The 24,176-nt window shown below is 49.1% G+C and overlaps 4 protein-coding genes and 1 non-coding gene across 7 annotated transcripts; 2 read left to right on the top strand and 3 right to left on the bottom strand.

Annotated features, from left to right (window-relative positions):
* Positions 1 to 3,090: 3,090 nt before the first annotated feature.
* On the bottom strand, positions 3,091 to 5,112 carry LOC112888153 (long-chain-fatty-acid--AMP ligase FadD26-like). The gene has a single exon (XM_025954513.1). The coding sequence runs from the start codon at positions 5,110 to 5,112 to the stop codon at positions 3,172 to 3,174; it is 1,941 nt and encodes a 646-aa protein (XP_025810298.1). The 3' UTR covers positions 3,091 to 3,171.
* Positions 5,113 to 7,499: 2,387 nt separating this feature from the next.
* On the bottom strand, positions 7,500 to 8,867 carry LOC112884961 (DNA-3-methyladenine glycosylase 1-like). The gene has a single exon (XM_025950609.1). The coding sequence runs from the start codon at positions 8,777 to 8,779 to the stop codon at positions 7,814 to 7,816; it is 966 nt and encodes a 321-aa protein (XP_025806394.1). The 5' UTR covers positions 8,780 to 8,867; the 3' UTR covers positions 7,500 to 7,813.
* A 1,273-nt stretch (positions 8,868 to 10,140) lies between these two features.
* On the top strand, positions 10,141 to 15,322 carry LOC112884960 (sugar transporter ERD6-like 4). Of its 3 annotated transcripts, none has more exons than XM_025950607.1 (18): positions 10,141 to 10,393; positions 10,459 to 10,906; positions 10,998 to 11,087; positions 11,347 to 11,406; positions 11,517 to 11,582; positions 12,304 to 12,369; positions 12,480 to 12,555; positions 12,700 to 12,764; positions 12,837 to 12,929; positions 13,056 to 13,136; positions 13,217 to 13,301; positions 13,596 to 13,642; positions 13,732 to 13,794; positions 13,871 to 13,930; positions 14,039 to 14,104; positions 14,188 to 14,247; positions 14,683 to 14,797; positions 14,878 to 15,322. In XM_025950607.1, the coding sequence occupies exons 2-18, from the start codon at positions 10,592 to 10,594 to the stop codon at positions 14,988 to 14,990; spliced, it is 1,521 nt and encodes a 506-aa protein (XP_025806392.1). In that variant the 5' UTR covers positions 10,141 to 10,393; positions 10,459 to 10,591; the 3' UTR covers positions 14,991 to 15,322. The 3 variants fall into 3 exon arrangements, with proteins under 3 accessions (XP_025806392.1, XP_025806391.1, XP_025806393.1); XM_025950606.1 differs by having other exon boundaries at positions 10,510 to 10,906; XM_025950608.1 differs by having other exon boundaries at positions 10,518 to 10,906.
* Positions 15,323 to 16,580: 1,258 nt separating this feature from the next.
* Positions 16,581 to 16,741, bottom strand: LOC112888212. Its single transcript, XR_003227755.1, has one exon. It is a non-coding gene; the product is annotated as a U1 spliceosomal RNA (small nuclear RNA).
* Positions 16,742 to 22,153: 5,412 nt separating this feature from the next.
* LOC112888134 (GATA transcription factor 15-like) lies at positions 22,154 to 23,489 on the top strand. Its single transcript, XM_025954488.1, has 2 exons — positions 22,154 to 22,774; positions 23,172 to 23,489. Exons 1-2 carry the CDS (start codon positions 22,265 to 22,267, stop codon positions 23,487 to 23,489), a joined length of 828 nt encoding a protein of 275 aa, XP_025810273.1. The 5' UTR covers positions 22,154 to 22,264.
* Positions 23,490 to 24,176: the final 687 nt, after the last annotated feature.

Below are 24,176 nucleotides of genomic sequence, written 5' to 3' on the forward strand. Positions count from 1 at the left end.
TCCGCCGCCCTCGTCACTGTCTCCGCGGGTCGTCCTTATTCCGTGGCTTTTGTTCCCAATTGAATGCATCAGTGCATCACCCATGACTCACTGAAGCTCACGCGCAGGTCCTTCGCCGACGTTGATCGCCGGAGCACCGCCGTCGCCATTGACCCCTCCGCCGCCGCTTCGGACTCCCGTGGAGATCCTCTTTCCCGGCCATCCCTGCCCTCGACAAGTGGCCCAATCGAACCGCCGTAAGCTCCTGAAACTCCTCCTCCCCTCGGTCCTCGCCGCCGGTGGCCCTCTCCACTGGAACACGACCGACTTCCCTCTGATTCCCTTCCTCCTCCGGCCAAGGGCTTATTTGAATCGATTTGAAAAGTTCCAAGGGCATTCCTGCAAAATTACAGAGCCCCCCTTTTTGTAAAGCAGTGAACTTTAAAAATATGTAGAAATTTGTAAAAATTTCTGAAAAATGTTAAACTAGTTGGGTTTGAATCCTTGTGTTAAATACTACAACTTTTGTATTATGATCATGAGATGAATCTGTGTATTTTGTGCTGTGATTTAATTAGTAGATAATGGGTACTTTAATTAGATCTTTTGATCCATAGCAGTGCTGATGCTCAAATTTGAAACATGAGATGTGTGTGCCATAAGTAGAGCTATGTAAATTTTTTAACCTATGATCATGTGTAGAACAGCTAGGATAAATAGAACTTGATATCGTAGTGTTATATTTGATTAATTTTGTAGCACTATTTCTGTAAAAATAAAAATTAGATAAATTTACAGTAGATGTAATTAGGCTAAAGTAATTCTCAGCTAATTTGGTAGCTTCAATTTTGAAGTACATTGCTCTGTAAAATTCATTCAAGTTATACATGTTGTTTAATTAAATTAATTGTTCTAATTTATCTGTTGCATAAAATATTCTAAAAAATTTAGGATAATGTTATTTCAATTAGATATTTTTATCCTAGTTTTGATAGTATTAGTTTATATTCCTAACTTAGGATTTGTTTAATTAACCAAAGTAAGTCCATAATTAAGTAATAACCTAAGGTTATTAAAAATAATTAGTTAGTAAAGTAAATAAAGTTGTTAAGTGTAATTAGTTTGATTGTTTAAGATAACCAAACATGCTAACTAATATAGTTAGTTTAGATGTTTAGGGTAAGCAACCATGTTATTTAATGTAACTAGGTAGTTTAGTTGATACCCGATAAATGACTGCCTAGTAAAGGGGAATTGTGTTGCTTGTTAGTATGTAATATTAGTTTCCTTGGATTGCAACTTTATCGTGAAGTGAAATGAAAGTGTATACATCCATTGAACCACATCTTTGCATATCATATAGACTCAATCACTCTCGCCAACGGAGACTACGAACTGATCCCGGAACCAGAAGGAGGTTATTCTGAAGACCCCAGGACTTTTGTCGAGGATTTCTCTGAAGCCCCGAACATAAACCCGCTACTTTATTTACACTGAAATCTACATTTATATATATACTTGTGCATTAAGTTCTTAGGAGTTATCTGGAAACCCTAGTTGCATATTTCTAGAAACCGATGTACTGAATACTAGAACTTGAGTCCGAATAGCTGCTATGCTAATAGGACCGGTACAAGTCGAGTGATTGCCTGTCACTCGCGAGCTTTATAGTAATTGTAGTGTTTACATTCCTGTAATCACTATAAGGATGACGGACGGGATTTATGTGAAGTATCATGGTTGAGATGATACCCCATCTGTGTTGATGAATTTGGCTAAGGTCGCAGTGTGTGGTAGCGTTGGTTAAGCGTTTGAAAGTACTAGCCACATGCCGTGAAATATGGTAAGCGGTGAGCCTAGTAACCAATCGTCCCGGCAAGTGGACATACCTCCCACCACTCGTATTTGGTTTTTTCGGTTACTCGCTTCGACGTGTGGGAATATGTGTTGCAGGGCAACCAGGAGTACGATCATACAGTAGCGCTGTAGACGTACCTCCTGCACATTGGATGTGCGTATGGTCCTGCAGTCGCTTGTGATGGATCTGATCCATGACCCGGAATGAAAGGCAAACGGTTGCTTCAGAACGGTCTTTTCGATGTTCCAAGCGTGTGAGTTAGGTTTACCTTGTAAGGGTGAAATTCGATTCAGAATCATCCGTTTCTCGCGGAGATTGGGACTGCTTGATTCCTTTGCCACATAGAGTAACAAGAGCAACACTATGATGAGAAACACTGATGGTTGACTTTAAAAGCTCTACCATGCTTGAATAGCTATAGTTGCTTACTTAGAATGGATAATCAACTAGAATTTGAAAGCTAAAACTTGAAAATAAGGATCTACTCTTTATTGCTTTTCAGCTGAAACAAAACCTGAAACCTTATCAAGCCTACATAGTCTAGTTACATGGCTAAATATACCATGAAACGGGTAAGCCTTGCTGAGTATTAAAGTACTCAGCCTTGCAATATGACTTTATTTCAGATAATGTCTCTGAAGATCCTACTCTTCCTATGCCTTGGCCCTATGCTCTGTCCGATGGTTGGTCCGTGGAATGGGACCCGTCTCCGGCCAACACTGATCATACCGAGTGATATCATGCTAGGGCTTAGCATGATGTCCGTATTGGCGACGTGTATAGTTGTCGTGTTTTAAATTCTGCTGCCGTGAACTTGAAACTTTAAACTGGTTTATAATAATTTCTATCGGTTTGGAACTTATGCTACTTTTGGGAACTCTTGTAACATAAATGCCTGTGATGTAAAATATGATGGCGATTGTATCTCTGGACTCACCTTCGTGTGAGGTACCTTGTTTGATCCTACATTCGGTGGTTTATCAGGACGTTACCCGACAGGCCAAGAGGTTACACCATTTGAAATACGTTGGAGCTCTCTCGAGAGGACTTGCGTATTTGAGCAGGTGTAATTCATGTTGGTTCTGCCACAATCTTAGAGAAAATTCAGGGGCTGTTTGGAGTGCCGCCTAACCCGCCACGGCGCGCCACACTTTTTCCGCCACAGGTGTGGCGGCCGTTTTGAGCGCCACAAGTTAGGCACGCTGTGGCGGGTTAGGCGCCACTCCAATCAGCCCCTCAGTATGTAACATCGTGGAGGGGTCGCATCGTAGATGATAATCACAATCAGTGGCTCTCCTTTGCCACGTTGCCATGCCACGCGACCAAAGCTTTGATCAAAGAAACGACTGCAAGCGTAGACGGCGGCTCGCGCTCCCAAAGGCGGTGGCAATGTCAGTCCCCGAACAAGCTGCAGACGCCTCCGCCATCTCCTCCCCTTCGTTTCCTCTTACCCCAGCTACCGAGCCGTCACCGTCATCGTACCTTGCTTCGAAGACCACCCGGAGCTTCCCGGCGAGCAGCATCTCCCTCGCCGCCCCGCGGCGCAGCTTCCCCGACGTCGTCTTCGGCACCTGGCCACCGTCGACCAGCACGACCAAACCAACCCTCACCCCTTCTTCTCGCCATACTGCTTCCCTTATGCGGTCGCAGAGGACCCTGTGATCGCCGCCGCTTCCCTTCTGTAGCTCCGCGACGACGGCCACGTCGGTTTGCGAAAGTGACCGCTGTGTCGTCGACGTCGTGAAAGCCGCGACGCAGCCGCCTCTCAGGCGATCCGGCGCGCTGCCGAAAGCCGCCGTCTCGACGTAGTGCGCGTGCACGCGGCGCCGCCCGCCGGCGTCGAGCGCGATGACGTCGGCGCTCCGGCCGACGACGTACAGGTAGCGCTCTGCCCCCTTGACCACGCCGCGGTCGCCCGTGCGCACGAAGCACGCGCCGGCCCGCCCCGGCACCCTCGCGCAGAACACCTCGCGGCTCGCCGACGGGTGGCCGAGGTACCCCGACGCGTTGCTCGGCGAGGACACCCATATCTCGCCCTCCATGCCGTCCTCCAACGGCTCGCCGGTCTCCTCGTCCACGACGGCGATCTCGATCTCCGGCCCCACGTTACCCGAGGAAAACGATGGTGGAGACAGCCTCGCCGATGGCAGAAGCTTCATGTACGACGGGAGGTCAGAGCACGCGCCCCGCCACGCGGTGGACACGAACGTGCAGTTCTCGGCGAGGCCGTAGGACGGCGAGATGGACGTGGCGCGCAGCCCGTCGCGCCCGAACGCCTGCACGAACTCGCCGACGCACGACTCGTAGATGGGCTCGTTGATCAGGATCAAGTTGCGCAGGCTCCCGAGCTCAAGTGACCGTCCGTGCGCCGAGCGGCCGCGCCTGAGCACCAGAGGCAGCGCGAACGACGGCACGGGCGTGCACGTCGCCCTGAACTCGGTGACGAGCTCGAGCCAGAGGCGGGGCCGCCGGACGAAGGCGTCGGGGGCGGCCAGCACGCACGTGGCACCGGCGACGACGGTGAGGAGCAGGAACATGAGGCCACAGTCGTGGTACTGCGGCAGCCACGACACGACGACGCTGCCGGGGCACAGGTCGTAGGCCTTCCTCGCGGCCCGCACGTTGTGGGCCGCCGAGCCCGCGGTGACCATGACGGGCTTCGGGACGCCCGTCGCGCCGGAGGTGTACTGGATCAGGTACACGTCGTCCGGCCCGCAGCCCACGTACCCCGCCGCCGATGCCGGCCCACCACTACCGCGTTCCCGCTCCAGCTCGCTGACGGCCAGCCAGCGCAGGCGGCTCAGCATGGCAGCCAGCCGGCCGGACTCTCCGCCGGCGACGGAAGCGGCCATCCTCGTGACGGCGTCGATGTAGCGCGCGTCGGCGACGGCGGCGCTCGGCCTCGTCTGCGCCACGGCGCGAAGCAGGTGCGCGTGCGCGGGGCCGAACCTGGCCGGGTCGGGCGGGATGACGGGCACCGCCGTGAGCCCCGCGCGCTGGCACGCGAAGAGGAGCTTGATGAGGCAGAGCCCCGGCGAGGCGAGCACGAGGACGGCGTCGCCCCGGCGGAGCGTGCCGAGGAGGTTGCGCGCCATGCGTTCGACGGCGGAGTCGAGCTGGGAGTAGGTCAGTGCGGTGCGTGACGACGTCGCCGCGTCGTCGGCCCAGATGAAGGCCGGCTTGGCGGCGAACGCTTGCAGCTTGGCCCATACGGGGAGGTAGCGGTCGACCACCGGCTGGTCAGGGTAGCACGGGTCGTAGTTCTCGGTGCACATGGCCGGCGACAACTGCTGCTCGTTGCACTCCCAGTCCCACCAACTTAGCTAACGCATGGAATGGAAATGCTGTGCACGAGACGATGCCTATCTGAACGGAGAGTTGGTCTATTTATACGGGAGGTGAGGTGATCGAAGGCGCTGCCAATTTGTCCCCTTTCCTCGGAAAAAGAACGACAGGATTTTTGTCCGTGCTCCTCATAAAACAATGGCAATGCGATTCGTCTCCATTCAAACTAACTAAAAAATGACAAGGAGGTGACGGTTCGTGCAAATCCCAGTCTTGCAAGCTATAGCATTGCTATTCATACCGCAAGAACGAACCTGCTGCCTGATAGCGTTGTGCGGACTAAGTAAAACGTTGGTGACGTGGGTGAAAGCAAAGTGCAGGTTGGCGCCGCAGGCAACGAGGCAAAGGTTCTTGTTCCCTTCTCTTTGGGCTTAGCCCGGCAATGGTGGATATCTGAGAGCATATGCCCCCTGCTGACCTGCTCGTTTACGACCCGTATGCCAATCTATGTTCATGCCAAAAACACACCAACACTAGCACATTCAAATATGGCACACGAATGGAAGAGCCGAAGAGGAGATACGCGGAATTGGGTGCCGTACGAATCCGTTGGTGGCAAAGGGAAGGGGAGTGACCAAGACGCAGGACAAAAGATGACCAGAGAGATCAGCATCTCGCCGAGCATATTCGACTGCGTATTTTCCTGGCCTGGCCTGCTGGTGATGTATCCTTGGTCGGATTACGTGATCAGCGACCGCAACAAGGGCGGACCGGCGTGGTCTAAAGAAAGATTACAGCAACCAGCAGTTGCGGATAAGGCCAGCATGGCATGGATACAACGGGAGATCTCTGCATTTCATCGAATGCTTGCTCTTGCTATACATGGATTCTGACCCCGGCGAGCACCACCAGATGACGCCACCAAGCCGCACGCAAGAGGAGGTAGTAGCACAGAACGAACTGGCCGCTGCAAGTGAGAACGGCAAAGACAGTGACTTGGCAATAACGACCACTACACTTTTACAGTACGACTGTCAGAATCTCCTCTCCAGATCCTCCCATGTGAAAATCACAGAATAGCTGGAAAGACAAGGGCACGGCGCCCCCTTGCCTTTGGTGGGAGCACGAATGCATGATGGCACACAACAATCCAGATCCAGATTTTCCATGTTCCCAACAAAACGCCGAGCTCCGCCTGATACTCAGATCTCTGATGCTCCCCCACAGCACCGAACGGCTTGATCAGGAATCAGGAGCTTGGGGCGACGCATAATCAGATCCCTAATGCTCCCCCCACAACACCGGTACTGGCATCATATGATTCAGGTCGGAACAAATGTCAGACAAATGGGCAGCTGTCATATTCTCTGTCGAAAATGTCGATGCAGCTAAAAGAACAAACATTTTCTGGACTCGTATTCATCCTTGTCCCCTGTTGTAATGGTGGATCAGCACATAAAAATGCTGTTCTTTTCGTACCACGCATGCCATAAGGATAGATGCTGCAACATAATCTTTTCTGATTAACAATCATCGTTACTTTGCATGAACCCAAATCATGATAGAAGCACACATATAGCTTGCACTCACAGGCAGAGACTCAACATCATTAGTCTAGATAAAATGTGGTACGCAGTGGTCAGTATTCAATGATACTATGTTTTTCCTCCCCAGACTGGTTATACCGTGGATTCTTCAATACAATCCTAAAAGGCATCCTCAAATTGTAGGAGGAAGTGCTTGGCAAAGAAACTCCAGCAGGGAACCCCCAAAATAAATATTTAGATTCTCATAATGAATCCTCTCTAGGAACAAAGATGCTATGTTCTTCTTGGTTCATCCTAGGATGGCAAACCATTTTGCAGTCTCGGAGAATGGTAGTGTAACCCCACAACCCCACCAACATCTCTACCTGAAAGCTAAAGTATCAATCTTGGATTCTTGCTTCAAACCTAATGTAGTTAATACTGAGCAAGTGTGATTGTTTCCATATCCTGTTCATAACCTGCATACTTCAGTGGGAACAGATCGAACTTACTTCTTACCAATATTACCTCTTTTCAAAGCTCTCAAAAACATATCACAACTGTGATATTACGGTTGTTTTCCTCTTAATGCAACATGTGCCTAGCACATACCCAGGCATGTTCTGGAAAATTTATTATTATGGTTTCCAAAAAGAAATACACTCCAATTTTTCAGGTTTAAGCGCTCAATCGCATCATATGTTGTTTGTTCATTTCAACTGCAAAACAATTATGCAAATGCTCTAACAGGCAAACTATGTACATGTGTACACTATACAGTGATACCCATTCTGTCTCACCAAGCAATGGCACCAAAATGCCAATGGACACCTTTAGAATTAGAAGAGGGATTCTTGTGCTTAGCATGCTCTTAATCATTTCATCACAGGTAAACTACAAGGATGGCACATTTCCAGGGGGATTCTAAAATACTGCTAACGAATTTTACAATGTAAAGAACGGCTAATCACCATCTTCACAGACTCTTGACAAGGATAAACAACACAAACCACATTGATAATTTAATAAGTTCGGACCAAAGTACTCATTCCCAATGCTACACTCCGGCCATTACAGAACAATAATGTGCAGAGCAACCAACTGATACCCACAGCAACCATCATCCATTTAAGATGAAGAACAATAGGTAGGAGTGATAACGAATTTACCCCATTCCTGGGAGCATCTGAAGGGGATCGATCATTTGGATGACGTTCTGTTGCTGCTGCTGCTGCTGCTGTTGCTGCTGTAGCATAATCTGGCCATCAGGCGAAGGGAGGACAAGTTGTCCTACAGGGATGGCCGGCGCCGGCTGCGGCACCTTGGATTCAATGAGCCGCCACATATACCACGCCCCGACGGAGCGGTAGGGGCGCCACCGTTCGCAGAGCTTGTCCATCTGCGAGGGCCGAGGCACGTCTTCGAGCCCGTAGAGCATCTGCACGCCCTTGCGCACGCCAAGATCCGCGGAGGGGAGCACATCGGGGCGCGCGAGGGAGAAGATCATGAACATGTGAACGCTCCAGGCGCCGATTCCCTTGACCATGGTGAGCATGGCGGCGAGGGAGCGGTCATCCATGTTGATGATGGCGGAATCGGAGAGGATCCCCGAGACATACTTGCGGGCGAGGTCGTGGAGGTAGGACGCCTTGCGCGGGGAGACCCCGATCTGGCGGAGCTGCTGCGGGGTGAGCGCGAGGACGGCGTCGGGGGTCACGCTGGCCTCGCCGCCGAGAAGCGAGAGGAACCGGGAGTAGACAGAGGCGGCGGCCTTGAAGGCGAGCTGCTGGTAGAGGATGGATCGGACGAGGGAGTGGAACGGGCGGTGCGGGCACTGGAACACGGGGGCCTCGTGGGCGTCGATGACGGCAGCGAGGGCGGGGTCGGCGTCGCGCAGGTGACGGATGGCCGCGCCCACCTCGCCGACGGCGGAGAGGGGCCGGCCCGGGATCGCAAACGTCAGGCGGGGCTTCTTCGGCGGGTTGGAGTCGGAGGGTGGGTGGGCCTCCTTCTTGGGGCGCGAGGCGGCGGCGGTGGCGAGGGAGCTGGAGGTGGAGGTGGACGCGGAGGCGGCGGGGGGCGACGGGGAGAGAGGCTGGGGCTTGGGCTGGGAGAGGGATTGCTCGCCCATGGATGAAGGACGGGGAGAGGAAGTATGGCGTCTTGACTTCTCGGCGGATTCGGGGTGGGATTGGGGGTGTTTGTGGTATTTCGATGCTTTGGCTAGTGACTACAGAGGGAGTGAGGTGCAGGGTGCAGCCGTGCAGGTGATCGACTATCATCAGAGTTTTCTCCATTGTTTTCGTCTAAAAAAATGCTTCTTTCTATTATTAGTTGAATTTGAAAACATGGTAAGCAATCACTATATGAATTCAGAAAACTGCGAGGTAAGAAGATTTCTAAGGACAAGATAGATATTATACTTATTCCTATCTAGAATATAGTTATGTTTATATTTATCTAAATTTATTATCATTTTTAATTAAAAATATTTTTATAAACTATTAGTTTGAAATATAAAAAATTATATGTTATGATAGTTCCTTTCGAACCAACTAATTTTATTTTAAGATTAAAAATCTTTATGGTTTCTTTACTATCCGTAGTCAAAGTTTAAAAGTTAAACGTAGCTATATAAAAATAGAGAAAAAAATATGATTTATTAGTTACATTTGAATGATGCGTGTTAATTATGATATATAAGTCTTGTTTGTTTCAGCTTCTGATCGATTTTAGAAAATCTAATAGTCAAGTCATTCCTAGAATTCGGAATTTGGAATCCGAAAGCTAAACAAATGGGACCATAAACACTTAATATATATGGTAGATTTCTTAAGCAATTGTATACTTTAACAGTGGTGGCGTAGCCAAACCGTCAAAGATTGTGGTGCATTTGTTCTTCATGTTTGGTAGATGAAAAATTCTTTTCATCGATCAATACCATTCTAATAAAGATGCAATACAATTGTATTGTCATCTCTTGCTCTCAAATTTGTTGTTTAAATTTCATACCGTGGATCTTTAAGCCGCAAATTGGATACTGGATATTTAAATAGGTAATTATTGTAATGTAATATGGGTATAATTGAAACTGTTATATACAAGTATGTCATCTATTCCTCAGTTTAATCCATGCACACGACTGATATGAGAAATGCAACAATAAATATATAACAATATTTGAAGGTATATTAAAGTTTTAGTGTTAAAATTATAAGTCGTTCTATATATCTCTACATGATTGTTTGTTTGTCTATTAGATTAATTTCGAAAAATTGCATGTGATTTATCGATATACATATAAGTATCGAATGTGATAGGTTAGTTGAACTGTGTTCTTGAAAAATCCGAAAATATTTTATATAGAAGCTCTCAATCACAATAGCACCTTTTATGAGTTTGAATTACCAACACGCCAAGAATTACTACATTGCAGCTTAAAAAGAGCTATAGAACGGAAAGAAAGGGTTGGATGCATGGCCACCTCCTCTCCCCTGTCCAGCTCACCAGATTTCTCTGCCCACGACACGGACCTAAGGAAAACGGAAGAAACCATCCGGAAAGACAGACTACCACTTGCTTCCCTGTCCGTCCGCCCGTCCGCCCCTCTCTCTTCCCTCAAAAATCTCTCCGCAATCAAACCGCGGTCGCTCGGACCCATCGCGAAACCGCCGGGCGAAGCGCGAACGCTATCCGCTGCTGCCGGGGAGATCCATCCGGCCCTGGTCTCTTCTCCCTTTTGCCGGTAAGGGATTCTAGCTCTGATTGCGTGCGTGTGGATTGATTATTGCCTCCCTTGTTCTCAATCAGATCCAAGTTTCCGTCCACCCGTGTTTTAATTGCGTTCGTCTTCTCCGTCAGCGGCTCAGCGCTCAAGATCGGCGCTGCTTGGCACCACGGCCAATTAAATTTGGTGCGCTGAGAAGAATTGAGAGGTCCAGGCATGAGCTTCCGGGACCAGGAGAGTGGCGGGGAGGATGGGGTCCGCACGTCCTCCGCGTCGGACCTGCGGAAGCCGCTCCTGAACACCGGGAGCTGGTACCGGATGCCGCCGCCGGGGGGCATAATGGGCTCGCGGCAATCCAGCCTCATGGAGCGCCTAGGCTCCTCCACCTTCTCCATCCGCGACGTCTCTGTCTCGGCCACGCTCTGCACGCTCATTGTCGCGCTAGGTCCCATCCAATTTGGCTTCACCTGCGGATACTCCTCGCCCACCCAGGACGCCGTGATTGCTGATCTCGGCCTCTCCCTTTCCGAGGTGAACCGTTGTCATCTCTCATTGGTGCGTCAACCCTTGTAATGCTTATCTTTACTTGATGTTGCTTGCCTTTTTTTTTTTGTCTGTGCAGTTTTCCCTGTTCGGATCACTGTCCAACGTCGGGGCGATGGTGGGAGCCATTGCCAGTGGGCAGATTGCAGAGTATATCGGACGCAAGGGGGTGAGGTTTCTCTCTCTCGTTTTCTCTTTCCTATGTCATGAGATGCAATACAAGAGGACAAAAGGAGAGATTGACTCATGTTCTAATTTTAAATCATTTATTTGAGTGCCCTTTGTAGCAGTACTATAGGACTATAGGAGGGTAAAAAGGTTGCAGCTTTGTTAGTGGAGTGGAAAGCTTCAAAGATCCGTTTTTGACGATTTTCAGCTGAAATTCACTAGTGCACTGATTGATGTTCTCTCTTTGGCTGGTCTTGTAGTCTCTCATGATCGCTGCAATCCCGAACATTATAGGGTGGCTCGCGATATCTTTTGCAAAAGTAAGGTTTCATTACCATCGTTTTCAATGCTCCTGCTGATGATTTTTCTTTGTTCTTTATGATGATAGCATTTGAACATCTTATTTACATCTGAATTGGTTTGTTTTCAGGATTCCTCCTTTTTGTTTATGGGCCGGCTGCTAGAAGGGTTTGGAGTTGGTGTAATATCTTATACGGTATGCAACTCTTTTGTCCTCCCTCTTATTAGAAACAATTTACACTATACAGAACTAATGACATTTTCATGTTCCACCTTCTTCCAACCATTAAAGATTATGGTGCTTTGATATGTATTCTTTTTTCCAAAAAGAAAACAATACCTGTCATAAAGATATAGTCTTCACAAGTTCATATGAACAAGCAATCCCAAGATTCAACACAATGGAAACGAAATAGCATGGTGAAAAATAGCAACATACTAAGGAGTATAGATTGATACGATGAAACAAAACTAAAGAAATAAATCTATGATATTTCCTTTTGTTATATAGTTCAAAAATATTCATGAACTAGACAAGAAAACCCACCACTGATCCTCATTCAATAATATGGTATGCATATTTCACTATCAAAAGATACTAGCCCTTAAAAGTAACAGGAATTCGACTTCTTTTTGCTAATCTGACTTGCTGCAATATGACCCATATTGTACAGTGAAATTTATTTTTTATGAAACCTGAATGATAATGAATTTCAGTAATTTTTCCTTGCATGACAATAACATAGATAGGTAGCCTTTCTATTCCTGCATACTTGCAGGTTCAGGTTTCTCATATAGTGCATTCATGGTTAAACATATCGTTTTTAAGTACATGTAGCAACTTAGTTGCTTATTGCTTTGTTTTTCTTATGACCAATGTTACTTTTCTGATTGTATCTCATATTTCATGGTCTCAGGTACCTGTTTATATTGCAGAAATCGCCCCACAGGACCAGAGGGGAGCTCTCGGTGCTGTCTTTCAGGTAGTTTCTGATGACTGATGGTGAACAGCAGCATTTTATTCATGCATAACTGTCTTCTGGTCTGTCAATGTTTTTCTCAACTTCAAACCAATCCATAATTTCTTTTGCAGCTCTCAGTTACGATTGGTATATTGGTTTCTTACCTGTTTGGCATGTTTGTTCCCTGGAGAATTCTTGCTGTTCTAGGTATGAATATGATGCGTAACTATGGTCTGTTAGTTTAGTATGAAGCAACATATGCTATGTGGCACCAATCAATTGGCTAAGTGGATTGTTTTATTTATACAAATCATCTTACTAACTATTTTCTGTTACTTCGTCATATTTTAGGCATTTTACCTTGTTCAATCCTGATTCCTGGGTTGTTCTTTGTCCCTGAATCTCCAAGGTGGCTGGTAAGTATTCCATCATAGTAACTTTTCATAGCATTAATGGTGGGGCCTGAATAGAACAGATTGCTGTTTCAGGCGAAAATGGGAAAGATGGAAGATTTTGAATACTCGCTGCAAGTTCTGCGGGGATTTCAGACTGACATCACAGCAGAAGTAAATGAAATAAAGGTAATCATCCTGGTCAAGCGTCAATGTATTGCTAGTAATAAGAGATGGTGTAGAATTCTCTTATTTATTAGTATAATGTAGCCAAAGAAGGCTTGAATTACATAATTATTTGCCTTGTTTACACAGAGATCTGTGGCATCATCAAGGAGGAGGACAACCATTAGGTTTGCCGATATCAAGCAGAAGAGATATAGTGTTCCTCTTATGGTTGGTGGACTGCTTGTAATTACTTTGAGTTTTCACATATTAGTGTTTGATTTTTTTTTTCTTACTGGCTTGGTTTTTAGATAGGAATTGGTCTCCTCGTGCTGCAGCAACTAAGTGGTGTCAATGGCATTCTATTTTATGCTGCAAGTATCTTCAAAGCTGCTGGTATATTCTTCAGGACATGATCAGTCTTTGTATTACTAAGCATGCTTTTGTGTACTAGTTTTTTGCCACAAATGTTTCAAAACTCCGATGCTAGATTCTACTATAACTGAGATATGCTGACCAATGCTTGCCGTCTTGCATATTTTGGAACTTGCCTAGCAAATGAAACCACGTTGTTTCTGTGTGATTTATGCTTGTGTGGAGATGCTGTCACAATGCTTCATTTGATGGATGATTTTCTAGAATATAGACTTCATCATGTCTGATATCTTACCGGATTCTCTTTCTGAACAGGTATTACAAATAGTAATCTAGCAACATTTGGTTTGGGTGTTGTTCAGGTAAATTTGTTTCAGGTGTTTTATCCCTTGTTGCTCAGATAAATTTTAGCAGATTTGAGCTTGGTATTTATGGGATCTAATCATTTTAGGTGATTGCTACTGGAGTGACAACCTGGTTGAGTGACAAAGCTGGTCGAAGGCTTCTTCTCATTGTTAGCTTCCAACTTTCCGTCAAATTGTTTATTCGGCATGCTTATCCAACTATGCTAATTGAGTTGTTCTTTTCAGATTTCTACTACTGGAATGACCATTACTCTCGTTGTTGTTTCTGTGTCATTTTTTGTTAAGGTAATGTCACTTAAAAAGGTTAATGGTAGCATGTTATTGTTTATTTCTGAAATAATCAGTTATATTATCATTCCTTTATGAAATATACTTACTTCAATTCTGAAACAGGACAACATAACTGCTGGCTCCCACTTATACTCTGTAATGAGTATGCTTTCGTTGGCTGGACTTGTGGTTAGTTGCACTACTATTACATATTATTTTCCCCCTATGTTGTGATATAAGCTTGTTTAAGGCCTTGCCTTTTTCTACTCCAGGCATTTGTGATTTCATTTAATCTTGGATTAGGAGCCATTCCCTGGATCATTATGTCTGAGGTATAGTTTGCTCGTCTTCACTTCGCTTGTTATAGTTCAACTGTTGGCTCTATATTATCTTCTCTTTTCGTGATTATTGCGACTGTGAATTAACACTTTTGTCCCAGTTGTGAATTTCTACATTTTTTTCTGCTTACCAACAGATACTGAAACCCCCAATCCCCAATTTCTTCCCAACAGAGTTTCCTTTTGAATGGTTTAAACTCACTGTTATCCATTAACTAGTTGCTCCCACAAAACTGCATTTTTCTCTAGCCAGATGACATAATCATATTCATAGCCGCAATTACTCCAATCACCTCATTTAGTAAACTAGTAGATTTTATAGTTACAAATAAGAGCAAACAGCCTATCATTGTGCATGTATAATGAAATTCCTAGAGCTCATCTACCAACTTCTAGGGAGATTTATGTATTTACCTTGTGTTCCTTCAGATTCTTCCTGTTAGTATTAAGAGTCTTGCTGGAAGTGTTGCCACCCTTGCAAACTGGCTGGGAGCATGGGCCATTACTATGACCGCAAGCTTGATGTTGAGCTGGAGCAATGGAGGTACCCTGCTGTCCCTCTTACTTGAAGCATGTCCCTTTCCCTTGGCGACGTCAGATCTGACCATGTCTTGTTTTGATCAGGAACTTTTGCTATCTATGCCGCCGTGTGTACCATGGCCCTCATTTTTGTGTGCTTATGGGTGCCGGAGACCAAAGGAAGAACGCTTGAGGAAATTGCGTTTTCATTCCGCTGAAGCAAGGGAGGGTCGAATGTTCCGAGACCAAGCATGATGATGAAAGTCTGAGATCCCCCCATGTGCTATCATATCAAGACATGCCATTTGGGACGCTGAACCCATGAATTCCGCAGCAACCTTGCAGCCATGTTTTGTTTGGATGTATCATCTTGTGTGTCTGTGTACATTGTACAATATGATTCTTTAGCAGAAGGCAGGTGTGTTTATATGTGTAAGATATAATGGAATAGTAGCGGAAGGCACTGAAAACCCTTGCACGGGTTACGGAGGAGAGCGATTTGTTTATTTCATTGAGACACGTTCAGAATAAAATTTTTTGAGCAAATACATCTCTGAAGCTGTCACTGTGAAATGCAACTCAATGCGTTTGCTTGCATGTGATTGCCAGCCTCTAGTCCTATGCTGGAGCCTTGAATTAGACATGGACATAAATGCCTGGGCGTGATTTTAAAGAGAGAGACTGTCATCGCCATCTCTTTGGACATGCATGTTTTAAGCAAATGGACTGAACTGAATGAAGAGTGATGTGACTAAGCATTCTCGATCTTAGGCGAACGATGGGTTTACCGGGTCTACGACCTCGCAAGGCACTACCGTAGAGCTCTTTGGGCTTGACGCTTTATCAATCCAGAATGGAAAGAAGGACTCTTATCTATCACCTACGTCAGTTCGAGTCTGGCGAGTCGTCATTTATTCGGGGGAGCTCCACAGGCCTATCTATTATACGATAATTCTAAGATGCGAGTGCCGAGTTGTTTCAAGTCTATGAATCCTCGCTCAGCTCCAGCTGAAAAGGTTTGATAAGTAGGCAAATTTTTCAGAAGAAAACATTTGTGGGTTGAGTCGATCAACTGTAAATGTAAAGAACATAAGTGAAGAACATAAGTGAGATACTGAAAGAGAAAATACGAAGAAGATACTGTTGAAATGGAGTTCAGACGGGGGATTCAAGACTCTTTTTTTGAAAAGAAGGGGATTCAAGACTTGTGAATTGTGATGCGCACCTTAGACTGCCGTGGTGGCGGCTTGGGAAAGGCACTGGCACGCGAAGCCCATCCCCCACGGACCACGGTCCACGGAACTCATCAGCGGCTGCGATGGCGGATGGCAGGGGCTTCAGCCGCCGGCGCCTCTCCCGCCGGAGATCAGGAACGGCAGGGCCAAGCCATGTTCACCGTGCCCAGTCAACACCACGCCACCATTTTCGTGACCAGTGGCGATTCCGCTGACCTAAAAAGGCTGCCAGAAAGGCCCTCCAAATCATAGTTTAGTTCTTGAACCAACCAGTAGTACTGCATATCTAGTTTGTTTTCCAGGCTGCCACAATTTAGAATTTTTGACATTTTGTCCAACTCAAACTTGATCATTTGAAATTCGAAGAAGAAAAATTCAAAGTTGACAGTTTATTTCATGTAGTGCAGAACCAAAAACCAAATAACAAAAATCCTTTTAAAATTAAAATCTGATTCTAATTCTAATAATAAAATAACATACGAAAAGATATTTTCTAATCTATAAAATTTAAAAACATCTTTAACCATTAGATCAAAATTTAAATTTTATTAGATCAAAATTTAAATTTTATTGGTAGGGGCCGCGCGAACGCGTACCCCCTCTGCCACAAATTACGACGTCCACTCTCCCATTTAGGGAGATGGTAGGTCAGTGCTCCTCCGAAGTGCAATGGAGGCCACTAGCCTAGGCCACGACCCTTCTTGATCAGCCTTCGACCCCGTCCAGGTAAGTATGGATCAAGGATGCACCCTGGGATCGTTTTGTAGCTGCTCCCGGGGAAGGCAGCGACTAGAGGAACCAGTATGGGACTAACGGTGTGTTCGTTTCCTGGGGTCTAAAGTTTAGAGGGGTCACATCAAAGAGAATCTTGTCATTTAGAATATTAAATAAAGTCTAATTACAAAACTAATTGCAGAACCACAGTGCTAATTCGCGAGACGAATCTAATGAGGTATATTAGTCCATGATTAGCGGATGATTACTGTAGCATCACTGTGTCAAATTATGCATTAATTAGGCTCATTAAATTTGTCTCGCGAATTAGCACCCAGCTGTGCAAAAAGTTTTGTAATTAGACTTTATTTAATATTTTTAAATGACAAGATTCTTTTTGATGTGATGGGTCTAAAATTTAGAGGGCAGTAAACAACACGCCCTAAATAGTTTATGCTAATCCCCCTCCTGTGTCATGTCCTCCTCGCGTGAAGTCGGAGATCCGAGAGGACTACGATACGGTTAAGGCCTGCTTCTGTGCAGCCCGTTGGGTCCGGCCAGGCCCGTGCCTTTTCCTACGCGGCCCGACGCGCCGCCTGTGGACCGTGTTACTGGGTCCTCTCTCATCTCCCCGGCCGGGAGGACCGGGATACTCCCACGGGCCACGGCCCCGTTGCGCCGAATACCTGGCGACGCTGCCGCCTGCCGCGCCGCCGGGTGTTTCGGCTGGTCAGGCGACGGCCGCCCCCGCGCGTCTAGACGGCGCTGGCCATGGCGGGGGCGGCGGGCTCGGTCAAAGCGTCGGCGGCCGAGCCGCCAATGCGGCGAGGCGGGGCCGCCCGCCTTGAGGAGGCAGAGCTGTGGCCGCCGGGCCAACCGCAGGCGCTGACGGTGGTCCCCCCCGGGTCAAGCGAAGACGCCAGCGGGTGGTCCCGTCGCGTAGAGGTAGCCGCCTAGACAACTCGGTCGTATCTCTGTCTGTGTACCAGTGAGCTCGTACCAGCATGTAAAGTGGCCCGTGCATGAAAAGGCACGACCAGGCCAGCTGAGCTGGCAGCTGCCTCGGAGGCCGGCCGGGCTGCAACTCTACAGCCTACACAGCTGCGTGGCTGTGCCATGCCGCCCATGCTTTAACGGCCCGGTAGGGGTCTTTGCGAGAAGAGTTTCGCACACGTCGGATGATTTTTTGCGGCCGGCCGGCGTGATGGTGACGTGGTGAGGAGCTGGCAGCATCGGCCGAAGGCCAGGCGAGCGGCTACTGGCTTCGGGGTGCTCCCTCCGTGCTAAAAAAATACAACTCTTATCTTTTAGAAATCAAACAATTTCAAATTTGATCAAATTTATATAAAATAGTATTAATATTTATATTATAAAATAAATACTATTATATTAATTACGTAATATAGTTTCGTATTAAATTTATTTGAAGATATAAATATTAGTAATTTTTTATAAATTTAATTAAATTTAAAACTATTTAACTTATCAGAAAATGAGAGTTGTATTCTTTTAACGACCGAGAAAGCGGCGCCAGTAGGAGCATTGTATTGGAGGGTGGTGCCGACGCCGACAGACGCCATGGTCGAGCAAAGCGAGAATCAGGATGTCTCAGTTCTCAAGGCGACTTTGCAGAGCAGAGCTCAAGCTCATCCGCCCCACCGGCCCGGATCTTCTCTGGCTATCCATCATGTGCAGTGCGTGCAATCGCTGGGTACCGGAAGTCAAGTTCCATACTGCTAATCCTACCATATGCATGGTAACCCAACACCAGCAGGAAAACTTTTTTTCTCTCCATTTCTTCATAAAACCATTTTTTGCTCAGTGCCGGTGGTACTTTCAGAAAAAGAAGGCATAACTACCCATGCTAATGCTATGCTACTGACGCATTGAGGGCGTGTTAGATTTTGGTGAGATGCCCTGAGCTGAGCCCCCGGCCGGACTCCGGCCAGCTGCTAGGGTACAAAGAGGACGCTGCAACTGCATGCCGCTGAAAACCATCTCAAAAGATGCTCTCGATGTATCTCTCGTGCTCAGCGCGCGGGGGCGTTCTTAAAGCAATCTCGAGGACTTTTTAGCAGGCGGCGACAGCCTTTTTGAACGCACTGCCAGCGTAATCACCTTCTCCTCCTCCGATCCTTGGGCGGTTGTCTGATCGATGCGCTGCACCAGGTAGGAACAAACACTGCTCCGGACGAACTAATCAATGCGTTGATCCGATGGATGTTTCGCCGTCACACGTGCAAACGCAACGCATACTATACCCTTGTGATTGTTGCCAAGCTGGAGATCAGTAAACAATTGCAAGCCAGTGTTGATTACTGTTGCTTAACCCCTGCCGTTGTTTTTGCTGGGTCCACTGTCAGAAGCAATGACAAAGACTTCATTTTTCAAACCGAAATTTGAAATCCGTGCGAATTTCGGTGGAGATGATCTCGCTCCGAGGCCATGCTTGAAAAAAGTTTGTGCGTGTTCCCATACAATGTGTCCATCGACCCAGGCGAAGCTATGGAGCTCGCTCCTTTACCTCGTGAACCTGAGCTATGATCTCTTGCTGCTCTTCTTTTTCTTTTTGGGAATATCTCTCTTTCTCTTCTTTGACTCGAGGAGTCCGATTGGAAGAACGAAGTGGGGGAAGAACTTAACAGGCATCGGGCGGTACGTATGTATCCGTTGATCGAGTTCGCCGCTACGTGGGACGCATGCGTGCGTCCATGATTTACCATCGATTTATCTGGGGCGTCGAGATCCGTGCGTGCTTACGCCCCCGAAGAGAAGAACTGAGCCGATCGATCGATTGATCGATCAGGCTGCCATGAAAAGAAGAGAGAGACCGACCGACCGATGTGCGCTTTGGACTGGGCATTTCTGCAGGGATGGCTGGGCTCTTTGCATGCTAATAAGGTAGTTTCAGTGTACAGTTTTTATCATACAGTTATTAATTTTACAGGATAAAACTTCTCTTTCATCCTATAAAATTCCCTCATTCTCACTATATCATCAAATTTAATGATGTGATATACAATTTAGTGCCATAAAATGTCTCTTTGAGACTGGCCTAGGAAGGTGCACCGCGGCGAAGGCCGGTAATTCTGCTGCTGCTGGAGCATTTTGTCTCTTACCACTTTCATTCTTTCGCACCTGCTGCTACTTTGTTTTATTCCCTTGGTTACCTTTCACTTTCATTTAGACCAGGAGTGATAGGGTCCCGGCCAGGGGCGAACTATCACGTGGTCGGTGCGGTAATAAGCGAGCGGAGTATATAGGAGGATCAGGAGCATGGACTCTCGTGGTGCCAGAGAATACTTTACCTGTTTTAAATTATAAATTATTTTGATAAATTTAAATATATAATTTATAATTATGCATCTAGATATAATGTATATTTAGGTTAGGCGCTGAAAAGAAAATGAACTAGCTGGTGCTGAAAATCGGGTGACATGCTGTAGTTTTATATATAACCAAACAACGCTCATTTTTTGGTGGTGCCCAACCAAAGACCTGACGAGCTTCAGCGGGGAACCAAACGCGCCCCCACTCTTCCATCATTGCGATGGTGTGTTTGGGGTGCTCTTCTTTTATATATAGGAAAAGAAGAGGTATTAACTCATTACACGTGAGAATCAAAACTGTACGCTTAGAGTTTGTAACAAGGTTGCTCATGGTTTGGCCAATTTTCATGTTTTTTTAGCAGATGAAAATCCCTTGGTGGATGATCTTCGGTTCATAGTTAATGAAAATTTTTGCACAAGAAAATTTGTTCTCCACAGCAGTCCGGCCCTGCAATTCTGCTCTCCACGTGATTAATCTCAGAAAGTAAGAAGCAGTGAAGCACCCCCGGCTTGGCAGTTGGGCTCGAACCACATACGGAATGCAGCACGCGCATCGGCATTCGCGAGAGCCAAGTACAGCATCGTCTTGGTGAATCACACAGCTCGTACCCCCACGTACGCCACTCTGTTGACATGTCATGGGCGTACGATCCCCCGGTGCGAACGAGTAACGACCCGGACGCCGGGGCATTGATCGGTCGGGCCGATCCATCACCGCCGCAGCCCGCAGAGCCCACCGGTCACCGGGCGGGGGGCCGGAGGAGGGGCTAGCAGGCCCCGCCGCCTCTCGGCCGCTCGACACGCACCGGCGCGCACGTACGCGCCCATGACGTTACCTAGCCGGCCGTATCCAGCCGCACTGCCGCAGCCAGCGGCGCAGCGCCTGCCCGCTGGGGCGGCCCCCTTGGCCCCGTGAAGCGCCGCGCGTACGACCCCGGCGAGCGTCCGTCCGGCCGGGCCGGCGGCCGGCGGCATTGCAGCAGGGCTACACGCGCGGCGTACGCGCCGGGCCGCCGGCCGTGCCGTGGGTACTGAGTACTTGGGTGGGTGGGACGCGCGCGGGCCTCGATGCGACAGGCCGGGCCAGCGCTGGCGCCGGGTACGTATTCCGGTGGCATGCCAACAGCGCATCCGCCACCGGCTGCGGCGTCGTGATCCGCGCCGGCGGGCGCGCCGATGCGTATATGCGCGGCCCCCGCGTGGGAGACTGTTCCAACGGGGTCACATGCACGACCCCCGCCCCGGCTTTTGACCGCCCGATACCGCGCGCCGTCGATGCGTCGCACGTCGATCTCGGCGAGGCGAGACGGCGAGGGATGGGCGGGCGCCGAGCGAGGCCGTACGAGGCGTGGTGGCTCAGAGACACGCCCGTGCCCGCGTGGCTAGGCCTGCTGCCGCTGCCGCGATGCCCTGGCCCGGCGCCAGGGCTCTCGCTCGATCTCCGGTCTTGTTGTGATGTAAAAGGCCCGGAACAGTTGCTCGTCATTGCTATATATGACGCCGCCTGCCCTGCCCTGGCTCGCTCGATCGTTATCTCGTTGCCAGTTCCCAGGACACCGGCAGAGGCATCGTCCTCTCCGCTACGCTGCTGGCGTCTCGGGCCTCGACGCTGGCAGCTGCTAGCCTGCTCCATTGATTCTCCCTACGGATTGCTGCTGCTGGCTGGCGCGGCACTGCTCCGGTAGATAGCGTGAACAGTGAGGGAGGCGGGCGCGTGCTCCGGGATAAGTGCGAGGCCGGGATCGCAGCTGCCAGCGGTTCTGCTTCGACCAGTCAGTCCGTCGCGTCGAGCCTGACCGGCCACTGCGCGCGCCACCGCATCCACAGCGCCTCGGTCCAGCGGCGTACTCGTTGGGCGCTGCTGCCCCTGTGCCATCCGCTTTCTTCCACCTACCTAGAGCTAGCGCACGCAACGCGACCGAGGCGTCGGTAATATTCAAAGCAAGCTTTGTGTCTCCAAGCCATGGCATTGGCATGGGCATTTGGCCCCGAGTAATCGACCAGGCAAAGGCAAAGGCAAATCAGCTTGTGGCAAGTGAATCTGATCCTATAAATCCTAGCCCTGCCCTGGCTCCCCTAGCTGAGCTCCTGCACATTGCCGTCCCAGTAGCACAGCCTGGTAGCCAGTTCAGTTCCGCATCTATTCTCCTCGGCACCTCGGCGTGACGCCTCGCCCTGCCCTTTAAGACCCGCACTGTGGCCTCGCTGCGGACTATGCTTCGCCACTGCAGCGGCAGCAGCCACCAGAGCGTCGCAGCCGCCTCGGGCACCATGGCGTCCACCACCTTCTCGCTCTTCTTCCCGCTGCCCAACAAGGGACAGTGGCCGGCAGCGGCGGCGGACGAGGCCGCCGCGTTCGACGACGACCACAGCTCCATCACCACCTCCCCTTCGTCCCCGTCCTCCACGTCGTCCGCGGGCTCCGTCGACTGCACGCTCTCGCTCGGAACGCCCTCGTCGCGCCGCGCCGCCGCCAGGCCGGCGGAGCTGGCCAAGCGCGCCGTGCAGCCGGCGTACCCGTCCGTGTCCGCGTCCCCCGTGTCGTGGGACGTTGCTGCTGATCAGTCCTACTACTGCTGCCAGGGCAGCAAGCCCGGCGCCGCCGGCGCGGCCAAGGGCGCCGCGGCGCGAGCCGAGCACGACCCGCTGTTCGTGGACCGCCGCTGCGCCAACTGCGGCACCTCGTCGACGCCGCTCTGGAGGAACGGACCTCGCGGGCCCAAGGTATGCGTTCATCTTCACTTGCAAACACTTGCCAATTTCCTAGCATTGGTCCATTCCAGTTGCCACACCTACTGAATCTGACAAAGTTTTAGATTCTCCTCAAACACTATATTACTAAGCATTTGGAAACAAAACTATAAGCATTAGCATTATCTTGTAGCAACTAGGGTATCATTGATCAAGAACAAGTCAGTGTGAACGTGACATACTGAAATCGCATCGCGACGTCACCTGTCACGTGAGCACGACATGATCTCGCGTCGTGTCTGTCTCTGTCCCGTGACACTTTTGATGCCCTGTTAAAACTAGCGCAGTCTTCCATATATGCCCGTCGTACTCGTACGCGCTCTGGTCGTCGCGTCCATGAGCATGACTTCTGCCTCTGTGTCCCGTGCAGTCCCTGTGCAATGCCTGCGGCATCAGGTTCAAGAAGGAGGAGCGGCGCGCGGCGGCGACAGCGGCCATGGACCATCACGGCGCGTGCGGCTACGCCGCGCAGCGGGCCGCGCAGTACGGGCCGGCCGGGAAGCAGGCGCCCGGCGCCGTGCCCTGCTACGGCGAGGGGGCGTTCCCGTGCGGCGGCGGCGACGTCGCGGACGCCGCGGCCGAGGCGCCGTTCCTCGCGTGGCGGCTGAACGTCGTCGCGCCGGCGCCGGCGCCGGCGCCCGCGTTCGCGGTCTGGCCGGAGCGGGCGGGCCTGTTCCAGTACAACTAGCGTGGGTGGGATAAACCGGAAGGAGCGGAGCTGGCCTCGGACGGTGGTGCACCGGTTCTTTTTTGGGGGCGTTTTGTTGCACGGTTGCACGCGGCTGAACTTGGCAAGGTGTAGGGTGTGGCACAGTGGGTCAGTGGCGGCACTTAGTTTCTTCATATCTGTTATGTTCATCGATAAATTTAGCTGATCGGATTAATTAGTATGCGCTGCTCTTTTCACCAATCTGTCGTGTGAAATGGGGTTTTCCAAGATTTAGCGATGGAATATGTCCGATCCCGTTTTAGTTACCTCGACTCAAATTGTTCATTTACAGTACGCACGCAGGGTTCATCATCAAGTAGCACGGATAATTCAGAGCATGTCCAAGAGGCTTGGGTCATTAGTTCGTTGATCGCATACCATTCTTAAAGCTAGTAAGCAGTGACAAAGCTATCGCGGTCATCATGTACAAAGGAAAGGCCATTGGCGTTTTGACCGGCCCATGTACATGTCAACGACGTACTCAGCCCATATCTTGCTTTTCAGTTTGGATTCGTGGGCTGGCCTGTATTTTGCAGCAGCGATTTCTGAAGCTCGAGTTCTCCATCAGAGCTCTGTGGCTGGGATGTCCATGTCCCCATGCACTATTGCACTTTCTACAGAATTATCAGCGGCTAGCATCCCAAAGGAAGATGATCGACGTCGCTG

This window comes from Panicum hallii, chromosome 3 (genome assembly GCF_002211085.1).
Source record: "Panicum hallii strain FIL2 chromosome 3, PHallii_v3.1, whole genome shotgun sequence".
In the NCBI taxonomy this organism is placed as follows: domain Eukaryota; kingdom Viridiplantae; phylum Streptophyta; class Magnoliopsida; order Poales; family Poaceae; genus Panicum; species Panicum hallii.